The sequence below is a fragment of the Balaenoptera acutorostrata genome, chromosome 7, assembly GCF_949987535.1.
Source record: "Balaenoptera acutorostrata chromosome 7, mBalAcu1.1, whole genome shotgun sequence".
NCBI classification, from domain to species: domain Eukaryota; kingdom Metazoa; phylum Chordata; class Mammalia; order Artiodactyla; family Balaenopteridae; genus Balaenoptera; species Balaenoptera acutorostrata.
This window is the reverse complement of record NC_080070.1, coordinates 108251699-108275491: the sequence shown is the minus strand read 5'-3', so window position 1 is coordinate 108275491 and position 23793 is coordinate 108251699. Positions and strand designations below refer to the sequence as shown.

The following is a 23793-nucleotide window of genomic DNA, read 5'->3' as shown; positions in this document are numbered from 1 at the left end:
TAGGTGAGGGAGCAGGGTCTTGCGGGTGGGCGCACAGCGGAGCCCGTGGGAGTGGGCAGATCCCCTTCCCCATTTGTGCGGCGTCTTATCCGAGTTTAGAGGCCTCCACGTCCCCATCTCTGGGATCCTTGCGGCCCCTCCTTTCACAGATGAGAACGCTGAGGGGAGGAGATGCGGAGGGTTGTGTCCAAGGGGGCCACGTGCAGCGTGACCTCGGCCCAGGGCTGTGACCCACCCTAGGAACGTGCGCAGGCCAGGTGGGGACCTCTGAGGACAGGGCATGCCACGGGTGCTGAGCACCCCAGGCTGACCCGGGGGGCCCACAGCACTGGCTCGCCCCTTCAGGGGTCTGTCCTGAGCTTGACTCCAGGAGGTGCGGCCACAGAAGGTGCTGTGACCAGCACTGAATGGAGGGGGCCTAGGGGCCTGGACTCGGCAGGTGTGGCCGGGCCTGCAGGGTGCAAGGGAGGGGCAGACGCAAAGCCCTGGGGGGCACCGAGGGCAGGGGGGCCCCCCATCAGTCTCCCTCAGGGAGAGCGGTCCTCGTGCCTGGATGGGCACCCTCCTCTCTCCCGGAGTTCCCAGCATCCCAGCTCCATAGGACTGTGTGAGGGTCCTCGGGTGAAGGAACGTGGGTCGGGCCGGCCCGGAGAAGGGACTTATTGAGGGGCCGTTGCGGGGTGATATCTGGTGTTCAGTGGGCTGAGTGGGTGAGTGCCAGAGCCGGGGTGCCCCCGCTCCAGCTCTGGGACCAGGGATCGGCCCCTCCCAGCACCGAGGCCCGGGCTGCAGAGGGCCATCCCTGGGCTGGGTCGTGAGTAGCCTCCTTTCCCGGGAACGTCCCCGCCAGCTGTCTCAGCGTGTAAATGGGGTCGGTGCCCACTGGCCGGGGCCGTGTTCTCCATGATCGGGGATTATGCACAATCCAGGCTGATCCTGTGCAGCTGCCTCCCTGGGGTGGCTGGGGGCATCCTGGTGCCCCTGCAGCTGCTGAGGGACAGGGCTTGGGGTCAACCTGGGGTCACTGGGGTCCCCCTGGACCTTTGCCGGTGGCCGGGCCTCCCTGGCCTGTTAGCTCACCCCAGGAGAGCTGGATGGGACATGGGGGCTGCACTTCAAGCCAGACCTCAGCTCCGTCACCGGAGCTGCCTGGTGGGGAAGACTTGTCCTCAATAACAAGCGTCACCCCTGCCCCCAGGAGTCCCTTTGCACAGCATGCCACTGGGGGAGGAAGGATTGCTCCGAAGCGTGGGGTTAGACGTGGGCGGCAGCCTCTCCGAGGGTCAGGAGCGTCCAGCCCACTCCTGGGCTGTGACTGGGCTCGTGTGGCCTCAGCTTTCCCATATGCAGAATGGACGTGGTGGCTGTTTCCTAAACTTCAGACTTTACAATGTGTGCTGTGACCCTAGGTTTCTATTTACTTAATTCTTTCTCTTTATACTGACTCCATTTTTAATTACGCTTTGTTTAAAAACGCTCAATATTACTTCATTAAGTGGAAGATTCAGCTCACCACAGTGCAGCAGGTGACTGTAAAATCAGAGCGCACGGGAAACAAAACAGAAAAAGAGTCACTCAATTCCAGCTGCAAGGCTGTTGGCTGAGGGCTCACGTGGGGCGGGGGTGGCTCACGACGTCTGTGAAGAAGGGGGGTTGACAAGTGTCGGGGTGTCGGGGTGTGCAGACGTCCCCTTGGCAAGATCAGCAGGATGGCCCGGAGCTGACAGAGTAAATCGCAGGTGGGAGCTGGGGGCTCCTGAGCAGGGGCTGGACCTGGTGCCACAGGCGGGAGGCGGCGAGGTCCCGGGTGACGGGCCGCCCTGGGCAGGGACGGAAGTGACCGGGACTGGGTGCTGCCCTCGGGCGAGCCCAGGCCCGGCCCTCTGGGCGGGGTCTGGTGGGGGAACCAGGCTGCACTGGGGGGCGATCAGAGCCTGAAGCTCGAGGCCACCTCTGCAGAGGTGACAGGTGAACTGGGGATGGGGGTGGATGAGGTCCCAGAGGAGAGAGGGTTGCCCAGAATTGGGAAACGCCCAGGCAGAAGGCGGAGAGGTGGGCAGGCTGCTGGGGAAGCACTGAGAGGGGAGACGCAGTGTGATGGGATGGGCGAGGGAGGGAGTGGTGTGTGGGTGGAGGTGTGAAATATCCAGAGGGTGAGGACAGAGGCCGGCCTGCACGTGTCTGTGTTGGGACAGAGCTCTGCAGGTGGACGTGGGGCATCAGGGCAGCTGGGCCCACAGCCCGCCTCCTGGAGGCCAGCTTCCAGGGCTGACCAGACAAGGTGGGGCTCGGGTTCTGCAGGGACAGCCTTAAGCCCAAACCCTGCTATATAGTCCAGACATGGAGTTCGGTGAGGATCAGAAACAGGACACCAGCAGAAGCGCTGCCAGGTCCAGAGAGAGGGTGTCTTTTAGATAGGGGAAGCCCACACATGCTTGCGGGTTGGTGTGCACATACATACACGCACTGCAAACACACACACACATACCCATGTGCCCACACTCTCACCTGCGCACGTGTGCACAAAGGTGCGCACACACACACACATATGCTCATGCATGCACTCAACCATGACACCCTTGGGTGTCATGGAGCTCACCCTGCAGCCACTGTCCAGAGCTGGTGTGGCACGACCCAGGCTCCCAGCTCAGACACGGGCACGCCTGGGCTCGCACGCAGCAGGCAGCATCTTCTACCGTGGACTCTGTCCACTTGCTAGCTGGGTGCCTGGGGAAGTGAGCACCCAGACAGCCGAAGGTGCTGATGGGAGGGCCGTGGGCACATGCTTCAGAATGCTAACTGCGCCCTTTTGGAGCTGGCAACCCGCGCTCTGGGAATGTAGCCTGCAGATCAACTCACGCGTGTGCTGGTCCCGGCTGCTCTGGCAGCTGAAGACTGGAGACCTACAGATGCCCATCACTAGGCCTGGTTGAGTGGGGATGCCCATCCCACAGGAGTGGCTGTGCAGAGAGTCTGTGGTCCCGATGTGCTGCTGGGAGTGGGGGGGACACGAGTACCCGTGCTGGGAGTGTGCAGACATGTGCAGCTGGTGTGGCCGTGACTGGGGAGGGAACTGTGGGACAGAGCTCCTGGGATCGTGCTTTCGGTGGCCTTCTTGGGTCTGAGTTTTATCACTGGCACGTTATCACTGCTTTAAGAAATCACCACGTGTGGATGCGTTTATGCCTGTGTGCACGCTCGTGTGTGTTTCCTGTGTGCCTTTGGGTGTTTCTATATCTGCACAGAAGTGGTTAAGCACCTCACTCAGGATGGTACTTCTCTGGGGAGAGTGAGTGAAGAACAAGATTCAGGGGAACACAGGCATCTGCATCTTTATCTGGAAGGTTTTATTTCTTGAAAAGAAATCTATAGCATGTATGAAAATGGTTCAGATTTGAATCAGCAGGCTGTGGGCTGTATTATTCTTTCTGCTTTTTCCATGTATTTAAAATGTTCTGCCTGAAAATAAATGGTAGTTAAAGAGATAAAGGGCCCCCCAGGCGAGCACCCGGGGGACTGGGTCTGTCTAGGACCAGAGGTCAAGTGGGCAGGAACCCGGAGAAGGCTGCCGGCCCAGGGCCTCAGGTGGAGGGTGCAGGATGGAAAGGTGATGCCGGAGGACTGGCCTGGGGGCCCAGGACGGCAAACAGGTGGGGGCTGGAAGAGGCGGAAGGCCAGGCGGCAGCCTGCGGCCTTCCAGGGAGAGAGGGCAGTGAGGCCTGCACTCTGCCTTCCCCTGGGCCCGGCTCCCTGGCCTTTGCACTGAGGCCTGGCCCTGCAGTCTTCAATCCCCTGCCTGCTTTGTGAGCCCGCCCTGAGCAGACAGCCGCCTCCCCAAGAAGGACTATGAGAGCAATGTCCGTGGCGGGGGGCGGGCAGGAGCTGGGAAGTCTGGTCACAGTGTTGCAGCTGCCGAGCACCCAGGGGATACAGCCGGAGGGACTGGGGCATGGCAGGCTTGGCTTCCCCTTCCTGCCTCTTCCAGACCTTTTGTACTCTGGATGGAGTATTTCCGTCTTTCAGGGATGTTGTATTTAAGACAAATAAGACAGAATTTGTCCTGGAGGGGGAGGGACCCCCCGGGGCTGCAGGGGGGTGGCGCGCGGGTCACTGGGCGGCTGTCCCCCACAGCGCGGAAGCAGGAGATCATCAAGATCACGGAGCAGCTCATCGAGGCCGTCAACAACGGTGACTTTGAGGCCTATGCGTGAGTCAGGGCTCCTGGGCCCATCCTGGGGCCGCGGGGTGGGAGGGGGTGGACGGAAGGGGCGGGTTTTGAGGGGCCCCTCCTCACCTGGGTCTGCCCCCCAGGAAAATCTGTGACCCAGGCCTGACCTCGTTTGAGCCCGAAGCCCTGGGCAACCTGGTTGAAGGGATGGACTTCCACAGATTCTACTTCGAGAACTGTGAGTGCGGGGCGGCGGCAGGAAGAGGGCGGCACCCCCGGGGAGCCCACGGGCCCCCAGCCAGGCGCCCAGGGAAGCCCTGTCCCGTCCCCGCCCCACCGGGAGGGGGAGGGGTGGCCGGGCTGGCGGAGCGGCGCCGGGGGCGTGGTTCCAAGTCCCTGCCCGCCCACAGTGCTCGCCAAGAACAGCAAGCCAATCCACACGACGATCCTGAACCCGCACGTGCACGTCATCGGCGAGGACGCTGCGTGCATCGCCTACATCCGCCTGACGCAGTACATTGACGGGCAGGGCCGGCCCCGCACCAGCCAGTCCGAGGAGACCCGCGTGTGGCACCGCCGCGACGGCAAGTGGCAGAACGTGCACTTCCACTGCTCGGGGGCGCCCGTGGCCCCGCTGCAGTGAAGGTGAGCGCCCTCGGGGGAGGCGGGGCTGCGGAGAGCGGTGGCTAGGCGAGCGAGCGTGGTGGTAGGGGGGCGGGGGCGCCGGGTCAGGGCTTCCAGGCTCCTCTCCGGGCGGCCCCGCAGGCGCCCACCTTGCAGACACCAAACCCGAGTCAGACGGAGAGCGGCCGCCCGACGCTGACCTGCCCGCCCTCGGCCCGCCCCGTTTCAGAGCTGCTGCGGCTGCTTTCACGGGACAGACTCGGTGTTTGGAGCCCAGCTGCCCTCGGGCGCACGGCCTGCCTGTCGCATGTTTGTGTCTGCCTCGTTCCTTCCCTGGTGCCTGTGTCTGCAGAAAACCAAGACCAGATGTGATTTCTTTTTAAAAACAAGACGACAGCCGCACACACAAAATTGATGTCGGATGAAACGGAAAAAAAAACGAAACAAGGGAAAAAGCTGTAAAAAGCCCTGGCGTTTGTGGGGCTTCGAACCTTCCGGCCGCTCCCCGCCCAAGCTCCACGTGTCCGTCTGCTCCTGGCCTCCTCCAGGGACCGGCCGGGGCAGTGAACTTGTCCGCAGGGGCCTGCCACCCAAGGAACAGTGTTTGCTAGGTGGCGCCCACCCCTACGCGTCTGCATCCTCCCTGCCGCGCATGGCTCCTTGTCAGGAGTGTCAGGTGTCGTCTGGGGAGGGGCTGGGGGGGCTGAGCATGGCTGTCCTCCCTCCTGCTTCCCTTCCCTTCTCTCCTCCCCGAGAAGGCGCAGGTGCGAGCTCCCGGTGTCCCTGGCATGGGTGAGCAGTGCAGAGGCTGGGCCAGCCCCTCTGGGAGGATGCGAGCCCTCGGAGAAGGCCCTGCGGGCCCAGGGCTCCAGCTCTGGCCCTGTCGGAGCCAGGGAGGTGCACTGGGTCGGGCAGGGGGTGCAGGGGGGTCACCCCTTATTTTCAGACCTCACGCCTGGCAAGAGACATGCCGAGAGGACGCTGCTGGCTGCGGCCCAGTGTGCAGGGGACCCCGGGGCTGGCTTCCCTTCTGTTCAGGCACCTCTCCCTCTTTGCCCCCCTCCCCCTCCCCCCGTGTGGGAGTGGGGCAGGAAGGAGAGAGGGGTCAGAGGCGGGTGGGTGCCTTCGGCTCCCAGGCCGAGGCAGAGTCCAGGCAGGTGTTTGCTGAAGGAAGCTGCGCTTTTGGGGTCTGGGCCCAGGGCAGCAGGGAGCGGAGGGCCGCACGGGGCTGCGTGTGACAGGGACCCCTGGGGTTGGGAGAAGGCGGGCTGGGCTCACCTGGGGTCCCCCTGCGTGCTGGCGGGCACTGTGGCGAGCCTCCGGGATGGGCCACGTGGCCAGGGGGCGGCAGAGAGAGCCAAGGGCCGTCGTCTGGGTGTGCGAGTGGGTCTGAGCTGGCCCGCTGGGCCGTGGTTGGGGGGTGCAGGGGCCGTGATCGCAGGTGCAGGACCCCCTGCCCCAGTACCTGCCCTCTTCAACTCATGTTGTTTTCAACACGGATTTTCTTTATCTTCCCCCGCAATCAAGCCAAGGGAGGGGCCCGGAGTGGGGAACAGGACACAGGATGCTGGTCTCCAAGGGGACTGTCCATCGACAGACACTCAGAGTGGATGCTCACCTGCCCGTCCGCGGCTGTGCTCAGGACAGCTGTCCCCACCCATGGACGCGGGGTGAACATCCACCAGGCTCCCTGGGCCTCGGGCAGCGGCAGGGCCCGCCGTGGACAGTGTGTGGCCCGGCCACCCTTGCCTCCTGGGGCCTCCTCCCCTCCTCTCCCCCTTCTCTCCACGGAGCTGCCTGTCTGGGATAATTTGGGGATTTTTTTTTCTGGGGGATAGTTCTTTTGCATGACCCCTCATGAGCAAGCCACACCCGCTCTTCTAGCTAGATGTTCGCGGTGTGGCAGCGTCGGCCAGCCCGCCCTGCAGAGGGTCGGCTGCCTGCGGTGCTGGCCGGCCTTTCCTCTTCTCTCTTTTTGCTGAGTTTCATTGTCTTTTCTTTCTGAGCCTTGTAAGTGTACAAAATTATTATTTTGTTCTGTCTCGGGAAACTGCAAATAAAAGGAAAACAGGACAAACTGCTTCAAGTGCATCCGCGTGCTCTATGCCAGGACCCTGCCGACCCCTCACCTCACGGCAGGTCCCTTCGCCGTGTGGGCCCCGGGCTGGCCAGGCTGCAGAAACCCTAGGCCAGACGTCTGTTCCCGAGCCCGTCTCGGTGGACGGCACGCCCAGGTGGGGCCCCTCCGTGCCGCTGCAGGTCAAGCTCTGCCAGCTGTCCCCACCCCAACCTCTGGTTCCACTGAGGCCGCTGTCAGCCCTGGACAGACCCCTGAGTCCCCACGCCCCCAACCTCTCCCACCACCCTAGTGGTCTCTGAAGATGAGGCCGGGAGAGCGGATCTATGTGGGAAGAGCCGCAGGACCAAGGCCTGCTGCCCTGTCCGGTCTCTCCCTCCACCCATCCGTTCTTCGTGCGCGTTGATTGGAACACGCGGTGCCCGAGGCCAACCCTGGCTGCTCCTGTGGGCCCTCACGCTGAGTTGTGCAGACGGCATGTAGACGGCACACAGGCCAGCGTGGATGTCAGACACTGACGTCAGAAGCAGAAGAGCAGTGGCTGCTGAGATGCAAAGAGGACAGAGCAGGCGATGACAACGGGGGCCCGGAGAGGCTCTGCGAGGAGGCCCGAACAGCAGGAGCCCAGAGGAGAGACCAGAGGGACAGAAGGATGCCAGGTACAGAGGCTCCCGGATGGTCCCAGACTGAGGGGAGGGAGGGAGGGAGGGAGGGAGGGCCCAGGGTCGGCACAGCCAGGCGGTCCCCACCAGGCCTTCCCTCTGCAGCTCAGCCCCAGCATGGAGGGATGCGTCACCTGGCTGCCCATGGCACCCCTACAGCGGGGGACACAAAAGCCTGCTGGGCCTCCCTCGGGAACACTCACCCTCGGCCTGTGCGGCTGAGTGAGCGCTGGCCACATGGCTGCCTGGCCTGTCTGATCACCTGACCACAGAGCCGCATGGCAACCTGGTGCCGCGGCTGTCTGACCACGTGGCCGCATGACCACACTGCTGCATGGACACGTGGATGCATGGTCGCCTGGCCCTCCGGACATCTGCCCTCGTGGCCGCACACACTCAGGCCCCGCCGGGCGAGGGCTGCTGGGGCCTGCCTGTGCTCTGCTGTCTCTCCCGCAGGCCTCTTGGTCCACCTCGCTCCCAGGCAGACCCTGGGCAGCCCTGCTGGTACCCCAGAGGCACCCTCCTGTGGAGATGGGCAGCCTCGCCTCCACGCCTGGTCCCCAGACCCTGCTGCCTGTCTGTACCTTACGCCTCGAGCTTACTCAGCAGAGAAATACAGGCTTCAAAACAATCTGATACACCAAACGCACCCACCCAGGGGGTCCAAGTGACTTCTGATGAGACGGCTGCCGCTTCGGGCCAGCTCAGTCCTGTCCACTGTGACAGAACAGGTCTCCTCCTCCAGCCTCGGCATCTGGTTGCAGGCACCTTCAGATGGGCCAGGAGGCCCTCGATGCCAGCTTGTCGGCCCCGTGGGCAGTACCCGGCAGGGGCCCTCAGGTGTGCAGGCAGGAGGGAGGGCTGCACAGGGAGCACCTCGGAGGATCCGAGAGCCGGGCACAGAGAATCTAGGACAGAGCCCGCGAGTGGAGTCTGTCCCCGCCGCTGCAGTATCTAGGGCTCCACTCACCTATCAGCTGTAATCCGAGGAGCCTTTCCAGGCCAGGCCTCCCTCCAGGCACCCGCCACCGCCTCCCCCTACCCCACCCACTGCTGATTCTGAACCCTGAGGCGTGCCAGGACTCCAAAACCCAGAGCAGGGCCGGCAGGACGGGCAGAGGGAGGTCAGTGAGAGGGCCTTTCACTTGTCATTTTAAAAAGCACCTGCTTTGGGCAAAGCTCCCTGGGCCACGGGTAGATCCCCTGCCCTGGCGGGTCCTCTGAGCAGGAAAAGCCGGAAATGCCCACGCTGCTCCCTATTCCGATGTCAGAAGTAAGGCTGAAAACAGGCCCCAGGCCAGTGAAGAGACAGACTGAGAAGTGTTTGCAGACCGTCTGATGACCAGCTGCCGAGGACATTCCCTAACTAGGACGAGAGTCCCAGGCCTGCAAGGATGCGGGGAGCACAGGGAGCTCCCACACCCCAGCAAAGACACCCTGCTCCAGAGGAGTTCCCGTCTGCGTGGCCCTGGCTCTGTGGCTGAGGCAGCCTTCCAGGCAGGTTTCCCAGGTGTAGCGAGGACCAGGTCACAGGGTTCAGAGCAGGGCTTCTCTCTGCTCTGCGGCTCCGTCACCCACTTCCTGCTAGAAGAGTCTGAGGGGAGATGATGACTGCTTGGGCCTGGCAGGGAGGGGAGCAGCGGATGGCGGGTTAAGGGAGATGCTGTCTCCCCCGACAGGAACTGCCCCAGGAGAGGGGGGACCCCAAGCTCTGCAGGCGCACAGCACGGAGGGGCAGGGCTCCCGCGGAAAGGGGTCCCTGGGGCTCCAACAAAGCACAGGACTATTTTGGATTTTCAAAAGTCAACTTTATCCAGATAGGAACCTTTCAAACAGAACACAGAGAAAAAGTTAGGCGGCAGTTACTAAAATACACTTTGCCAAACGACCTAACATTAGAATACAAGAGGAGCTGGGGAAATGCCGGATGCGGGGTCTCGGCCAGCCCCACCCCCAGTTCCTCCCCAGTATCCTCCGAAGTGGGAGGAGAGTCAGTCAGACAAAGCTCCATCATTCCTAAGGGGACATCACGGCCACCTCAGACGCCAGCGAGCAGGCTGGGTGTGCGCCTCTCAGGGGCACCCGCGGCAGCAGGACTCAAGCGGGCAGGCTGATTTTAGGCCAAAGTCCTCTGGCCAATGTAACGCCCAGAGAAGGGCAGCTGGCAGGTAAATGTCTTCAGCTGGGGTCCTCGGAAGCCACGCGGATCCCACCTTCTGGCCCAAGTGAGGGAACTCGCGGCCGCTGGCACTTCCTGTCGGGGCAGTGGGACCTCCCAGTTAGGGCAAGAACAGAGTGCGCAGGGAAGGACACCCAGGAACGAGACCACACTGGTTGACACCACCTCAGCAGGGGCTTCCACGGAAACTGAGTCCTGCAGGGGCATCCCGAGTTTGTGTCCTCAAGAAGCACAGCAGGGCCCCAGGAAGCAGTCTGGAACATGGCAGTAGGGCCCGAGGGACCAGAGAGGCTGAGAAGGGCCCAGAGCCCCCCGGGCCACTGCCTGGGCTGCTCTGCGTGTCTGTTTCCAGGGTTGGGCCTCAGAGCCATGGGCCTCGTGCTGCTGGGGGCTGGGGGCGGGGCAGGGGGCTGGGCTGCAGTGTGGAAGGCTCAGACCGTAAGTGGGGTGCTGGGAGCCCCCGGGCTGGCTGGCACCTTCTCTTGGTGCCTGGTAGTGGTGGCCACAGTAAAGGTCACTTGCTAAGACATGTTTAAGTCCCAGGTGATTGTCAGGACAGTCTTGTCACCAGAAAGGCAAGTGAAACCTGTTCATGAGAGCCTACAGCACACCCTGCTATGATCCAGATGTTCAAAGCCAAACCGCAAGTCGGGGCAGGCGCCCCTCCCCCACTTCCAAGGCATCTCTGTGGAACTCGCTGGACGGGCTCTGCAGAAAGTCAATCGCAGCAGGAGCGCAAACAAGGTCTCAGAACTCGTGAAGCCCAGTGGCTGTGTCCTCCCGACGTGGATGCACTGGCCCGAGCCCCCATCGGCGCCCCCCACGCCCACCGTGGCCCACAGCGGCTGTCCCGCCCCAGCCCTGTGGTCAGGGCACCCCACTCACAGGAGTGTTAACACAGCTAGCATACAGATAAAACCCAAAGGTGTACTGAAGAGCAACAAAGAGCTGCCTCTGACCCCACCGTGGGCCTTGCACACGTCCTTCCCAGGGGGTTAGAAACGAGCCCTGCAGCATCTACAGGAGTCACTGAGCTTTATGGTTTCATTCGGCCCCAAAATACACGTTTAGGGGGCCTCAAATTACTAGACATGTGAATCTGAACGTTCCCCACCCCCAGGTCCCTTCCACCCTTCGGTTCCTCCCACGAGCTCCAAAGCCAAAGTTGAGTCTGTCCCACTCGGGTCGTGCCACGGCGGGTCTGCTCCCTGGGGGCTGCAGTTCCGATGTGAGTAACGGTGGCGTTCCAGCGCAGGGGCCTCTGCTGGCTGCTGTCACATGATCGCACAGCACGAGTTTTGCTTCCGGGCCTGGAAAGAGACAAAGAAGAGCTGAAGAGGTGGACCTCGGCACACGTAGCACTGGGAGGTCCGCGGGGATCGGGCGGCTTTACCGGGGGCTCCGGGAATCGCAAGGAGAGAGAGGGAGAACCGGCCCGTCTGCGACGCCTGGAGCGAAGCTGTCCAGGAGCAGTTCATACCCCTGACGTTATTTTGTCCGCCTTCCGTTAACGCTATCAGTAAGGAAGTAAACTTCCTGTTGTTAAGCCAAGTACAAAGAACAGGAACGCAAGTCGGGTCGGCTGAGTCTCTTCCTCTGCTCCGGCCCCATCTCCCCGTAAAGCTATCTGAACCCACAGGGGTGTTTCTTACTGAGGATGTCTTCAGAGAACAGAGAGGTTCACACTTGGTGTGTGGGGCCTCCGTTACCTTCCCTCTCGCCTCCTGTTCGCAGGTGCCCCCTAGCCCCACTGGCATCGCCCTCCAAGGCACACGTGAGCAAACGTGTGTGTGGATGGAGCAAGTAAAGGCAGCGCCCCCGCTGTTCAAACTGAAATCCTTCAGCTGAAGGGAAGCTAACTAGGAACGTAAGAAACTCTGGGAAGGCGGTGCACTGCTGCTCCTCGGCAGACAGCAGGGATGCGGGGCCCACCCTTCCGGCCTCCCGGGGGAGGGGCCCGGAGGCAGGGCGGGGCAAGGCCCCTGCGCGCCTAGGCTCCCACAGCACCCCAGTGAACCTGCCGCTACTGACCGGCCACATGACTGACCGTTCCAAGGAAGACTTGCTTAGCGGGGCGCACGCGGCCACTGCTCTCGGGAAGGGGTACTCGGGAGCAGCCGGGCCGTACTCACCGTTTTATAGAAGGCTTTAGACTGTATTCCCAGCACTTCGGATTTGGACACCAGGTCATCGAGCTTCTCGCCTCGCTCTAACAAAGACTCCATGGTGTTGTGCTGGACAAGAAGAAAAACAGAAAAGGACGCTTTGCTCTGTTCACAAAGTGAGTAGACGCCAGCCCCCCGGTGAAGCTCAGTCACAGGAAAGCACTTCCTTTGGGCCCCTCCCCATAACTGGGACACCGCATCAAGACACAGTGTCCCAGACCTGTGGAGGCAACAGGACCTAGTGACCTTCCTGGAGAATCTAGAAGGTTCTAACTGGGACATAAAGCACTTCCCCCAAATCCTCCGCAGCACAGGCTCAGACAGCCACAGTCCAGGAGGGATCACCTACGCCTGTATTTATACACACACATTCCTACTGCACAAAACGCTTCCTGTTCCCCCAGGGGAACTGTGTCTAAATCGCATCACTGTCAATTCTGTGAGAGCACCTCTGCACTTAGGCAGTGCAGACAGACCCTTTCTGAATGGGTGAAGGGACGGAGGCCCTCAGAAGAGCCCCCAGCCCTGCTGCCAGGACCATCAGGAAGTGGCCGACTCACTCCCACCCCAGACGGCCATTGCTAGGGCAGCTGCAAGGCCCTCAGAGGCCTCTTCAGAGCAAGTGGCACGAACCTAGCTTTGCACATGTGAAACGGCACAGAATGAGGAGTGAGCAAAAATGTCCTTTATCTCTACACACAGCTGAGCAACTCAGATTTCCACCATAAAAAGTTAACTGGCTCGGGGCTTCCCTGGTGGCGCAGTGGTTGAGAATCTGCCTGCTAATGCAGGAGACACGGGTTCGAGCCCTGGTCTGGGAGGATCCCACGTGCCGCGGAGCGGCTGGGCCCGTGAGCCACGGCTGCTGAGCCTGCGCTTCTGGAGCCTGTGCCCCGCGACGGGAGGGGCCGCGATAGTGAAAGGCCTGCGCACCGCGATGAAGAGCGGTCCCCGCACCGCGATGAAGAGTGGCCCCCACTTGCCGCAACTGGAGAAAGCCCTCGCACGAACCAAAGACCCAGCACAGCCAAAAATAAATAAATAAATAAATAAATAAAAATTAAAAAAAAAAAAAAAAAGTTAACTGGCTCAAGACATGAATGGGATAAAAGGTAGCATAACCAGTAATCCAGATTTTATCACTGCAGCCAGAATGGGCTGGGTGTCCAGGACCCATCTGCTCTGTGCAGTGGAGAGAGAAGGAAAGACAGAGAGCGTGTGTCCCCCGGCTCTGTGGTGCTCACGTGCGCAGGTTCTGAAGCAGCAGAAGGCAGAGACAGGGCTCGGTTAGGAAACGTGGAGAAACATGTCACGAAAGACAGAAAAGTGCCGGAAAACTGTCACATCTAACTTTCATTCCAAAGCCCCAAAACGTTACCCAAGGCGTGGTTTAGCAGACCTAGGCTTGGAGCCCCTGGGATGCTCTTTATAGAACACAGCCTCCTGGGCCCTGCCCCAGACCTGAGTCCAACCCCAGGAGACGCAGACGTGCATGAAAGCTGAGCCAGCGTTGGTAGGAGTTTTATATTTGGGGTAGTATTTGTCTCGGCACCTTTTCTGGGTTTTATTTTAATTTTGGGGGGCTGTGCTGCGCAGCTTGCGGGATCTTAGTTTCCTGACCAGGGATCGAACCTGTGTCCCCACAGTGTAAGTGCGGAGCCCTAACCACTGGACGGCCAGGGAAGTCCCCTTTCCTGGGTTTTATATCCATCTACTTAGGCGTCCATTAATTGCCGGGCACCAGCTAAGCCCTTGCCCTAAGCCTAAGCCGGGCGTTGTCCTGTGAGCAGAGGCGTAAAGATCAGGATAAGCTCCCAGTCCTGGGAGCTCGCACACGAGTCAGGCTTCACGTAAACGTGCAGTGACAATGCAGCGACATTCAGAAAGGGCCCATACAGCCTCCGAGTACCCTGGTGGCCTGAGTGCGGGGCGCCTGTGCAGGAGGCAGGCAGGAAACGGAGGGAGGGCCCAGGGTACGGGACCACGTCAGGGAGCCTGCACTTTATCCTGGAGCTGACTTGGGAGCTGCTGAAGGACTTCAGGCAGAAGAGTGACAGATCAACAGCTACTGTCTAGTGGACAGACTGGAGGGAGGTGGGAAGCCAGGGGTCCAGTCAGAGGCAGAGGCCCCAGGAATCAAAGCCAGTACTGCTCGAGGGCCAAAGGTAGCTCAGAGTTTTAAAAAAAAGTTGAAGCAGCAATTACAAACCAGATTTCAGTTAAAAATGCAGGGTTCCCGCTCTTCTAAAACAGGCCTGATTCTGACAACTCTGGGCCTGTATTTAGTCAGAGCGGGTGAGCCTCAGTCTGCGCCGAGACCCAGACCCTGAAAGGGAGGCGCCTGCCGGGCAGTGGCTCAAGCTAAGGCAGACACCGCAGAGGCAGGACCACAGAACTCAGACCCGCCGAACCCAGTAACTACCCAGACAGGGAGTGGGGATGGGAATATGCTGGGTCCCTCAAACAACGGGTGCCGTTAACCAAGACGGGGCGCAGGAGGGATCCTGCTGGGGTTGTCTGAGTGAGTCTGGCTTTGAGGCCTCTGATGCACGGGGACAGGTGGGCAAACACCACTTTCAGAAAAGCGCTTTGACTACAACTAAAACAAGCGTCAGCTGCGCGGGCTTGACTACTGGCAAATCTTTCTGCCCCTCAGTTTGGGGACTTGCTCTCCTACTTACTTACTTACCAGGATGATTTTGGTCTCATCTAGTTCAGCCTGCACTTTAGTCATGGGGTCAGCTTCTCGGGGGTTCTAGGAAAGAACCAACAATAAAAACGATGTCAGGACTGGAGTGGCCGCCTGGAAACAGGGCTCAAAGCCAAGTGAGCTGGACACACTTCCAGAAGTGAAAAACCATAGGCTGTTTAACCACATGATGGAGAAGCAAAAGCCTGCCTAGGAGCTCGGGTCCAGGGCTTAATGTGGGTCCCTGCGTTTTTCAAAAGGACAGCAACACCCACATCACCCAGAGCCCCAGCCACCAGGGCCGCCGGCTCTTCTGTTTCACGCAGCTTTGGGCCACACAGTCTTTACACCCTACCTGGTATCTACTGAGGTGACCGTCCAGGCCTGCGTACTGGATGGTATCGGGGGATCCAACTGGCCAGTCTATCCTGTCGACCTGCCTGGAGAATTCGTCCAGTACCTGCAGGACAGAGGAGCTCAGCAACACGCCCTCCCCTCTGCTGCGCTCATCCGAAAGAGAGGGCCCAGGCAGGAGGGTAGAGGAGGATGGCTAACGGCAAGGGGAAAATCTAAGCTCAAGTTCCTCCTTCCTCTGTATTCTGGGAATTAAAAACCAAGGATGCCTAGCCTGATATGAACCTCATCTGGTGAATGATGAAAGTATTAGAATTTCAAACTACAGATTTCCACTTTTGTCAGGTTATGAATTTCCAGAACAAAGGATATTGGCCCTCTAATTTTCCAAAACAATTCTTCAGAAAGGTAATTAGGTCCTTTGAGTTTAAGCAGCCACCAGATTTCATGTGCTTATAAGTGTATGAGTGTTTTGGGGGATGTGAGGCCAGGGCCTTTGAGGAGTTTATCATTAGCACCACACAAACACACTGAAGAATGAGGCGGCGCTAGCCCCACAGCGGGAGAGAAGCTGCTGTAACTGCACGATGGACCAGCAGGGGGACTCCTCGAGCAGAGGCACAGAGGTGGGGAGGGGCCCAGTGTGTGCTGGACGGGCCTGTCGGAGTGGAAGAGGGGAGGAGGGGAGGAGGGGAGAGCATGCAGTCTAGTGTGGCTCAGAAAGAAATGAAAGTCATGACTTTGAGGGCAGAGGCAGGAAGAGAGCCAGCAAGAGGAGTGACAGGGGCAAAAGCACAGCCAGAGCTGACCCGAGGGCCCCCTCCCGGAAGGAGAGATGCTGTGACTCTGTGGCCAACAAGAAGAGTCAAGGCAGCACCAGGGACACTAGTAGGGTGAGAAGCAGAACTCGGCAGGGGCAGGGGGTAGGGTGGGGTGGGACGGACGGGACTAGGAAGGCTCCCAGACTCTCTCTTGGTTTAGGGTGAGGAGAAAAGCTGAGAACAGGTTGATTTTGGACACACTATTTCGCCCCTTCCGCCGTGGGCCCTGTCGTCACTCCCGGCCCCAGTCCACGCTCGTCTGTCCAAACACAGTCCAGCCGAGCGGCAGACACACCTTCTCCAGCAAGGTAAACGCCACCCGGGATGGGTATTCATTGTCAGCAATGACCACTCCCGCCAGACTGTCGTTTCTCACGTAGACATGGCACAGATATTCTAGGGAGACAAGAGGCCAGACACACAGAGGGGGACGTGAGGGCTTTAGACTTTCTCACCACCAAAACCAGTCAGAGTGTTACAGTGCTGGGCTCCTGCCTCCTGGGCCAACGAAGCGGCTCTGAGTGAGGTTTATGGTGAGGCCCTGCACATAGGACAGCGCGTGTAGTTCTGACGGCAGCGCGGCCCAACACCTGCTGCAGGGCGAGTGAATGCCCCAAGGCCCAGTGTGCAAAGCCAGGGTCAAAAGGAGCACCAGTGGTGCAGAAACATCCCAGGCAACAGGGCCCCAGGTGCATGTCCAAGTCACATCCTTGAGCTCTAGGTCAGGCTTGCCTGTATCTTGGGAAGCTGCAGCCCTCTGAGGCTGGGCTCTGCTCCGCTCCCAAGCTGATGGAACCCTGGCCAAGCCAAGCAGCCTCCACTTTCTTAGAAATCACCTGTCAGGGCCTCAGCCTTCCTCATTACAGCAACCTAGCCTGCTCCACTCTGTGGTGGGCCTTGGCGGGGACGGGGCAGGACGGGAGGAGGAGACAAAGCCCATCCAGAAAAAAATTAGCCACGACTGGCTGGTGTCTCAAGCATGTGCTGAAGTCATCAAATTATCAAAAGGTAGTCTATACAAGGGCTTCTGCAAAATAGTCACAATCCCTGAAATTAATTTTTGTCACTTTAAAAGGATTCAGGGATGACACAGCTCACCAAATGCCTCTAAAATAAATGCCTCTAAAATAAATGCCTCAAAATTTTTACAGGAATCCTGAATCATGAAGAAGAAAAAACTAAGGTCAGGAGGAAAAAATAATGAGTTTCCAGATTCCTGGGCAAAAATCTAAGCAGCACAGAATACAGTATTACCTTCACAGGGCTGGGTGGAAATCCTTTCCCGAGATGTCTACAACTCCCGAGGGGAAAGAGGAAACAGCAGGAAGGCTGCTTACTGCTCCGAGAGGCGGACCCTAATCTTAAGCGAGCCCAAGCATTTGGGGGTGATTTTAACCAGGCAACTTCGACACCAACAGTGGGCACAGAATCTTGCGTAACAGGAAAACGAGGAGGAGGGAAGAGAGCAGCTAGCAGAGGAGCGGGGTCCTGGCAGCCCTCTCCATCACGCGGCAACCGCTCCTGCTGATGGAGCTCCGAGCTGCCTGAGCTGGGGCGGCCAGGCCAGCACACACTCACAAGGCAGCAGGTCCTCTTACCTTGTTCCTTGACAGAAGCTCTGCTGCCTTTCGAGGAGCGCTCCACAATCAGCTGACTTGTGAAGGTCATGAATTCCTGAACGCTAAGAAACACAACACATATTACCTGTTCCTGTCACCTTGTCCCCAACACAGTGGAAAGGGACCTCTGAGCGTATACACTAAGGAGACGCTGCTTCTTGGTTTCATTTCTTTCCCTCCCAACCTTAGGAAGAAATAATAAACACCCTGTCAATGATCACAAATACAGGTAATTAGAAATCACCAAGACCATTCAAACCACATCTGCTTGCTACCTAGCTCGCTCAAACAAACCACTTCCAGACTTCTGGGGAACTTTCTACAGGTTATACTTAATTTAACATTTTGGTCAGTGTATGATTTGGGGCACAGTGGAGAAGCAACAGCCAGCTCCTCTCTTCAAGGCTCCACTAACTTCTGAGAAGCGGGGACAAGTAAAATCTGTGACAGAATCACATAAGTGGCAAAAACTGTTCGGCGGATGCACAGTCAGTTATGGCAGCTGCCACTGGCTGAACCATGCAATGCGACACATGTCCGCAGTGACTGCTGGCTCTGAGAGAACAAGGCCTCCGGTCTGCTGGGGCAAATCCACCGTATGAGCCCAGGGCACTCTGGAAGGAATGCAGGGCAAGAGCTCAGCCAAGACGAGGAAACAGAAAATGGCTTGCACAAAGGCTGAGAGGGAGGAGGAGGTTCACGGGCCCAACAGAGACATGTGGCCGGAATGGAAGGGTCCCAGGTGACAACGGTCCAGGTGGAGGAAGCGGAATTAACAAGAAGCCTCCGACTGGGAATGCCATGTAAAGGGCCGTCAGCATAGGGCCTTGACTTGTGGAATCCACAGTTAGCCCCAGCAGATGTGGATACTTCTGAAACCGCACGGACAGCCACACAGATGAGTGAGGACTCCCGACTCGGGAGTGGACTTCCCTGGCTGGGATCCCAGCTCCACCACTTATGAGACGTGTGACCTCTGGGGCAAGGTACTTACTGCACCAGGCTTCATCTGTAAATCGAGATTTGCTGTGATGATTAGATGAGCACTTAGCACGATATCTGGCGCACAGTATTACTTGTTATTATTATCTTGAGAGAGTGATAGGATCAAAATGATCCCTTAGAGAAGAGTCTGAAAATAAGGAAGTCCTTGCAGTAAAGCGACAGAGCTTAGAGTAGGACTATAATTAGACAAATGAAGAACTGCATTCATTGTGAGAGTCTGCATACAAGGGCCAGAAAAGCTGGAAAACCCTTTGAAGGTTGGAGGCTTGGGTTCTGATAATCATGAGGCAGGCAGGATGTAAGAGAAGAGGACTTATGAGAAAAACAATGAGCTCGGCTGGACTACGTGTTGTTTTAAGAGGCACTGGTAGAGATGTCCCTACAGTATCGCAGTTGTGTTAATCATCTGAAACTGGCCTGGGTATCGCAAAGCAGTGAGGTGAAAGTCCTACAGTGAAATCTCTGAGGATATTCAGTATACATGGGGAGGGGAAAAAGAAAAAGTGAAAGAATCAGAATTAGCCAAGTTAGCTCCCAAAGTTCGATCACAGAAAAGAAGCAACACAGAACAGAGACTAGAGGTCCTGATAAAGAAAGCTAAGAAGTACCAAGAAGGACCCAGAAAGAAGCAGAAAGTTTCGACAAAATAACAAGAGGAATTGTTTGAGATCCTGCCAGTAAGCCACTCTCATCAAGAACAAAACAGCCGCACTGAAGCAGCTGAAAACAGAAAACAGAATCCAGACTGCAGATTCCCCCAGACCCGGAGACTGGATGACCACAGACCCAGACTCCGTAGGGTCCTTCTCCTTTGGTGCCTGAGTCACCCCCATCCCTCCCACGAACAGGCTGGAAGTGTCTGTGGTAATTCTAATACACACCTGATTGTATTAAAGTGCCTCACGAATGTTCAAAAGCTTGTATGCCCTACCAATCCCAGGCTTCCTTCCAAATCTTCACCGTAGAACCCTTCTGTACCACGAAAGCCCAACCATAAAGAGCGTACGATTTGCGCTGGAGTCCTGGCTGGTTTGGTATCCATCTCTTGGGACCTCAGTGACTTCACCCATAAGATGGGACAGTATACCAATATCTCTCATACGGAATTGCTGGAAAGCCCCACCAGATAATACAAACGTGGCTCTTAAGGTGTGGCACGTAAGCTTCCTAGGTCAGCATCACTAAGTGGGCGTTGCTGGTTTAAAATATAGATCGCTGAGCCTCCACTGGACCCAGAAATCTGAGTGAACCTGGGGAATCTGCACTTTTTCAAAGCCCCCTAATAATTTTTATACGACAGAAATCTGGAAAAACCCTGATTACAGCATTACATTCTACGGTGGAATAAGGCTTTTTGCGATCGAAAAAAACATGATTCTTCAGAGGCACAGTCCGCAGGCCGAGGAAGAGGTCCCCGCCGGCTCCAGTGCGGGAGGCCGAGCCCCGGCCCTCCCCCGATTCCGGGGCCGTCTCCAACCCCGACCCCGAGCCTCCCCGCCCGGGCGCCGCCCGCCTGGGCCCGCCTACCTGGACCTCTGGAAGAAGCTGAATGAGGACACGTCGTACGCGGCTTTGAGCAGCACCGCCTTGGCATCGCCTTTGTACAGGACGCTGAGGCTGTACAGCCTCATGGCGCCGCGCCCTCGGGCCGGCTACCCGCCTGGCCGCGGGACCGGCTCGCAGGGAGCAGCGCGGCACCGCCCCTCGAGACCACCACCGGCTGCGGACGGGTCGACCGCCGGCTTCCTCCGCCTGGCTCTGGGTCCACTTCCGGCTCCGGTCAGGGGCCGCCGCCCGAGGCCTAACGAAGGGTTTTCGTGCCCCGGATGCAGAAAGGAGCAGCCGGAAGCACGGGCGAGGGGGCGGGGCAGAGTGCTGCGCGTGCGCTTGAGGTCGGTCTCCGCCCCCCGGGCTTTCGTAGGCCGGTGGCTCGCTGCTCGTAAGTGTTTAGCTTTCCCCTGCTGTCCTTCTCTCTGCGAGGGCCTGTCCTTTTCTCCCTGGCCGTCCTGAGTTCTCCCAGGGTCCCCTCGCTTCCTCCCGGTCCATTCTGAGTCCTGTAGGGTCGCCTGTGTCCCCCGGCGCTGTCCTCCCTCCGAACGGTGAGACCCAGAGTCCCACCCACACGCCAGGGCTTTGTAAACCCCACACGAGGGACTTTGGTTTATGGGCGAACTGCTGTCCCTGGAAAGTGTTTTGTGAATCATATCTCCTTTCTGAGTGAAGGGCAGGGGCCTGCCGGGAAGTGAAGGCATGCCTCTCATTTTCAGATGATTGAGTCCTCTCTTGCCATTCCCACGCCTTCCTCCTGCCTGCCTGGGAGCAAGTCCCTGGTCACACAGGTCCCTTCAGCACAAGCCCGCAGGGGTGAGGGCTCCTGGGCCTGCCCACCACCTGGGAAACCAGATGTCTAACCACTGATTTGGGAGCCAAACTGCTGACCTCACAGAGTAGCAGAGCCACTTCACCTCAAAAGGGGCAGAAATTCATCTCCAAACTGAGGGAGCAGCTTGGCTTACCGTGACTTGGAAAACCTCATTTTGCTTGAGATGTTGGAATAATGCTTTTTCAATGGATGGGGAAGAATGAGGCTCAGTTCCCTAAGGGTAGTACATCTTTCATGCTTCTTGTTTGTTAAATGGTATGGTATCTGAAAGCATCTTGCAGGACAGAGGTGAAAGGGCCTTGGTGTTTGGAAGTTGGCAGAAAGGTTACACAACTATCATGCTACAAGCAGCCAGATCTGAAATGATGGGAAAGAGATGGTAACAGTTGAAAAACCAACAGCATCACTCTAAACATTACCCTAAATCAGGGTGTCTCAACCTTGTCACTGTTGCTGTTTCGGGTTGGATAATTCTTTGTTGTTGGCGGCTGTCCGTGCATTGCAGGCAACATCTCAGGCCTTTTACCCACTAGATGCTGGTGGCACCCCACCGGCCATTTGGCAACCAAAAATGTCTCTGGTGGGACTTCCCTGGCCGTGCAGTGGTTAAGACTCTGAGCTTCCACTGCAGGGGGCACGGGTTCGATCCCTGGTCGGGAACTAAGATCCTGCATCCGTGTGGCCAAAAATAAACAAACAAACAAATAAATAAAAATAAAAATACAGAAATGTCTGTGGACATTGCCAAATGCACCCTGGGGAGCAGTGGCTTAGAGAACCATTGCTCTAAATACTCCTGTGGCTGAAGGAAGTTCCCACCACCTGCTTTCACTCAGCACCTTCCTCACCGACCCTCTTCCCTGGCTATTTCCAAGTGCAGAGGGTGGAGAGAGCTTTCCCACATCCCCTCCAGTTTGGTACTAAACGTTAAGAACAGACTTTGGCCAACGCCAGTCCAGTGTCACGGGATGGTGGAGAGCTGTTAGTGCAGCCCCATCCTGACTGCGCTGACATAGTTGACCTCTAGGGGGCGGTTGAGAGCCATTTCTGAAGACAGTTCTCAAAGTCCCTTTTCCTTTGCCACTAAAAGTCGTACAAAAGGAGGAATCAGGAGGACAGTGTTGGGTTGGAATAGATTTAAATGTATTCACATGACACATAATAGTAATTGTCTTGAAGTTTCCCTTACACCAAGCACTTTTCCATATGCGTCCTCATTTAATCCTCACAAAAACAGAGGAAAATATTATTACCACCTTAGAGACATAGAAACCGAGATTCAGGTTAAGGAAATTGCTTCTGAGAGGCACACGTCAACACCAAAACACGTAACAAACTTTCACAGCTCTAGCAGCGCTCTCCCTCCTCTCTGGCCTTGCTTGTCCTCCATCACCCCAGAAAGCCTCGCTTGGCCTATGTGGTTACCAACTCCCCAAGCTCATCCATCTTACTGAGTAGCAAGGCCCACCTTCCACTCCAACACCCCAGCTGTCACCCAACTTGGATTCAGTCCCAGCACTTCAACAAACCACAAAAGTGAACAAACCGTTAACTCCTCTTGAGTCTCTTTCTCTCTTTCATCTGTAAAACTGGAAAAATACCCTTTCCTTAAGCATGTTGCTGGGAATGATAAGACATTATGTTCCAAGCCCTAGTCATAGTAGATGTTTAACAAGTAACAACAATGATGATTACGTGTATTGTTATCATTCATGACAAAAAGGAGGCGAGGTCGTGGTGGGTTACAGGTGTCCTGCTGGCTGTGGGAAGTGGAGATTTGATGGTAGGCTGAAATCTGAGGAAGGTCTATAGATTGCAGATTAGTATTGTATCTGTTTTAATTTCTTGATTTTGCTCATGGTGTTGTGGTTATGTAAGTGAATTCTTTGTGTTTAGGAAATACACCCAAGTACTCAGGGGTAAAAGGACATCCTGTCTGAAACATGCTCTTAAAGGGTTCAGATCTATAATACATATGGAGGGTAAAGCAAATGTGGTAAATTTAAAGAGTCAGGACGAAGGGTATCCAGGAGTTTCCCTGTACTGTTCTTGCAGCTGTCCTGTAAGTCTGCAATTATGGGGATAGAAAAGATTGTAGGGCAGGGCGCTGACGTCATGCATGCAGCACCCACACTTGTGGGGATGGCACATTTCTCTGGAGTCCTGGCCCCCCCAACCTCGTCAGCTGGGCCCTGCAGACAGAACTGGCACAAGGCTGCCCGTGACAAATGGCTGAGGCTCTCTAAGTTCGCCCCCACTGGGCAAGGCAGGCAGCCACCCACCTTCGAGGCTTTGCTCAGCTCCCAGAAGGCGCTCAATGTAGCTGCACAGCGGAACCCTCTAGGGAGCTGGATAAAAGCTGGCTGAGGGCCATACTCCAGGAGGCCCAGCCCAGGGGGGAAACCAGCCATTCCGTGGCCTCGGTCCCCGTACCCCCTTGTCCGGCCAGTCAAGGCCAGGGCAGCAGGGCTGTTTTCACTCTAAGCCTAACACCAGCCTCCACAGCCTACCCAGGAAAGGGGCCACCAATGTGGTCAGGCCTCCAAAGGAGTTCAGAGCATGTCACCTTAATTATGTTGCTTTGACATACTGATTATTTTGAACCAACCCTCATTTTCCTTAGTCACTTCTCCGCAGTTTACTCTCCCGACCCCCAACCCCGCTGTCCTGTCAATTCTTCACAAATTTATTGTTTTTTTATAAAAGTATAAAAGCTTTTTCTCTGGTCACTTCTTTGGATCTTCATTCTCTCGTGAAGGCGCCTCTGTACAGGTAAAAATTTAAGTAAAACCTGTATGCTTTTCTCCTGTTAATGTCAGTTTAGTTCCTAGGCCCAGCTGGAGAGCCAAAGAGGGCAGAGGAGAGTTATTCCTCCCTATACCTTCTTAGTAGTTCACCAAGTCTAAGGATCACGGACTTGATGCCATCAACCGGGGTCTACTAGCAGACCCAGCCCCCAGGAAGGCTGCTCGCTACCACCACTGCTTACCCACGTGTCCTGTGCTCCCACTCGGTTCTCCAGGCCACAGGGAAGACAGGCACAGACA

At 57.4% G+C, this 23793-nt stretch overlaps 3 protein-coding genes across 16 annotated transcripts in view; 2 read left to right on the top strand and 1 right to left on the bottom strand.

The window, feature by feature from the left end:
* CAMK2B (calcium/calmodulin dependent protein kinase II beta) overlaps positions 1-6873 on the top strand; it is a 93705-nt gene extending 86832 nt beyond the window's left edge. For all 13 annotated transcript variants that reach the window (XM_057550019.1, XM_057550014.1, XM_057550016.1 and 10 more), the window contains 4 exons: positions 4132-4207; positions 4312-4406; positions 4579-4813; positions 5022-6873. In XM_057550019.1, coding sequence (XP_057406002.1) covers positions 4132-4207; positions 4312-4406; positions 4579-4811 — 404 coding nt within the window. In that variant the 3' untranslated portion in view covers positions 4812-4813; positions 5022-6873. The remainder of the gene's footprint in view (positions 1-4131; positions 4208-4311; positions 4407-4578; positions 4814-5021) is intronic.
* Positions 6874-10726: 3853 nt separating this feature from the next.
* YKT6 (YKT6 v-SNARE homolog) lies at positions 10727-20168 on the bottom strand. The gene is made up of 7 exons (XM_057549715.1): positions 19891-20168; positions 17338-17420; positions 16035-16135; positions 14920-15024; positions 14565-14630; positions 11843-11944; positions 10727-11020 (listed from the first exon to the last, which is right to left on the bottom strand). Exons 1-7 carry the CDS (start codon positions 19992-19994, stop codon positions 10985-10987), a joined length of 597 nt encoding a protein of 198 aa, XP_057405698.1. The 5' UTR covers positions 19995-20168; the 3' UTR covers positions 10727-10984.
* Positions 20169-20235: 67 nt separating this feature from the next.
* GCK (glucokinase) overlaps positions 20236-23793 on the top strand; it is a 55630-nt gene continuing 52072 nt past the window's right edge. The window contains exon 1 of one of the 2 annotated variants that reach the window (XM_007187711.2): positions 20236-20302. The gene's annotated coding sequence lies outside the window, so the exon portion shown is untranslated. The remainder of the gene's footprint in view (positions 20303-23793) is intronic. The other variant, XM_007187710.2, reaches the window with a different exon arrangement.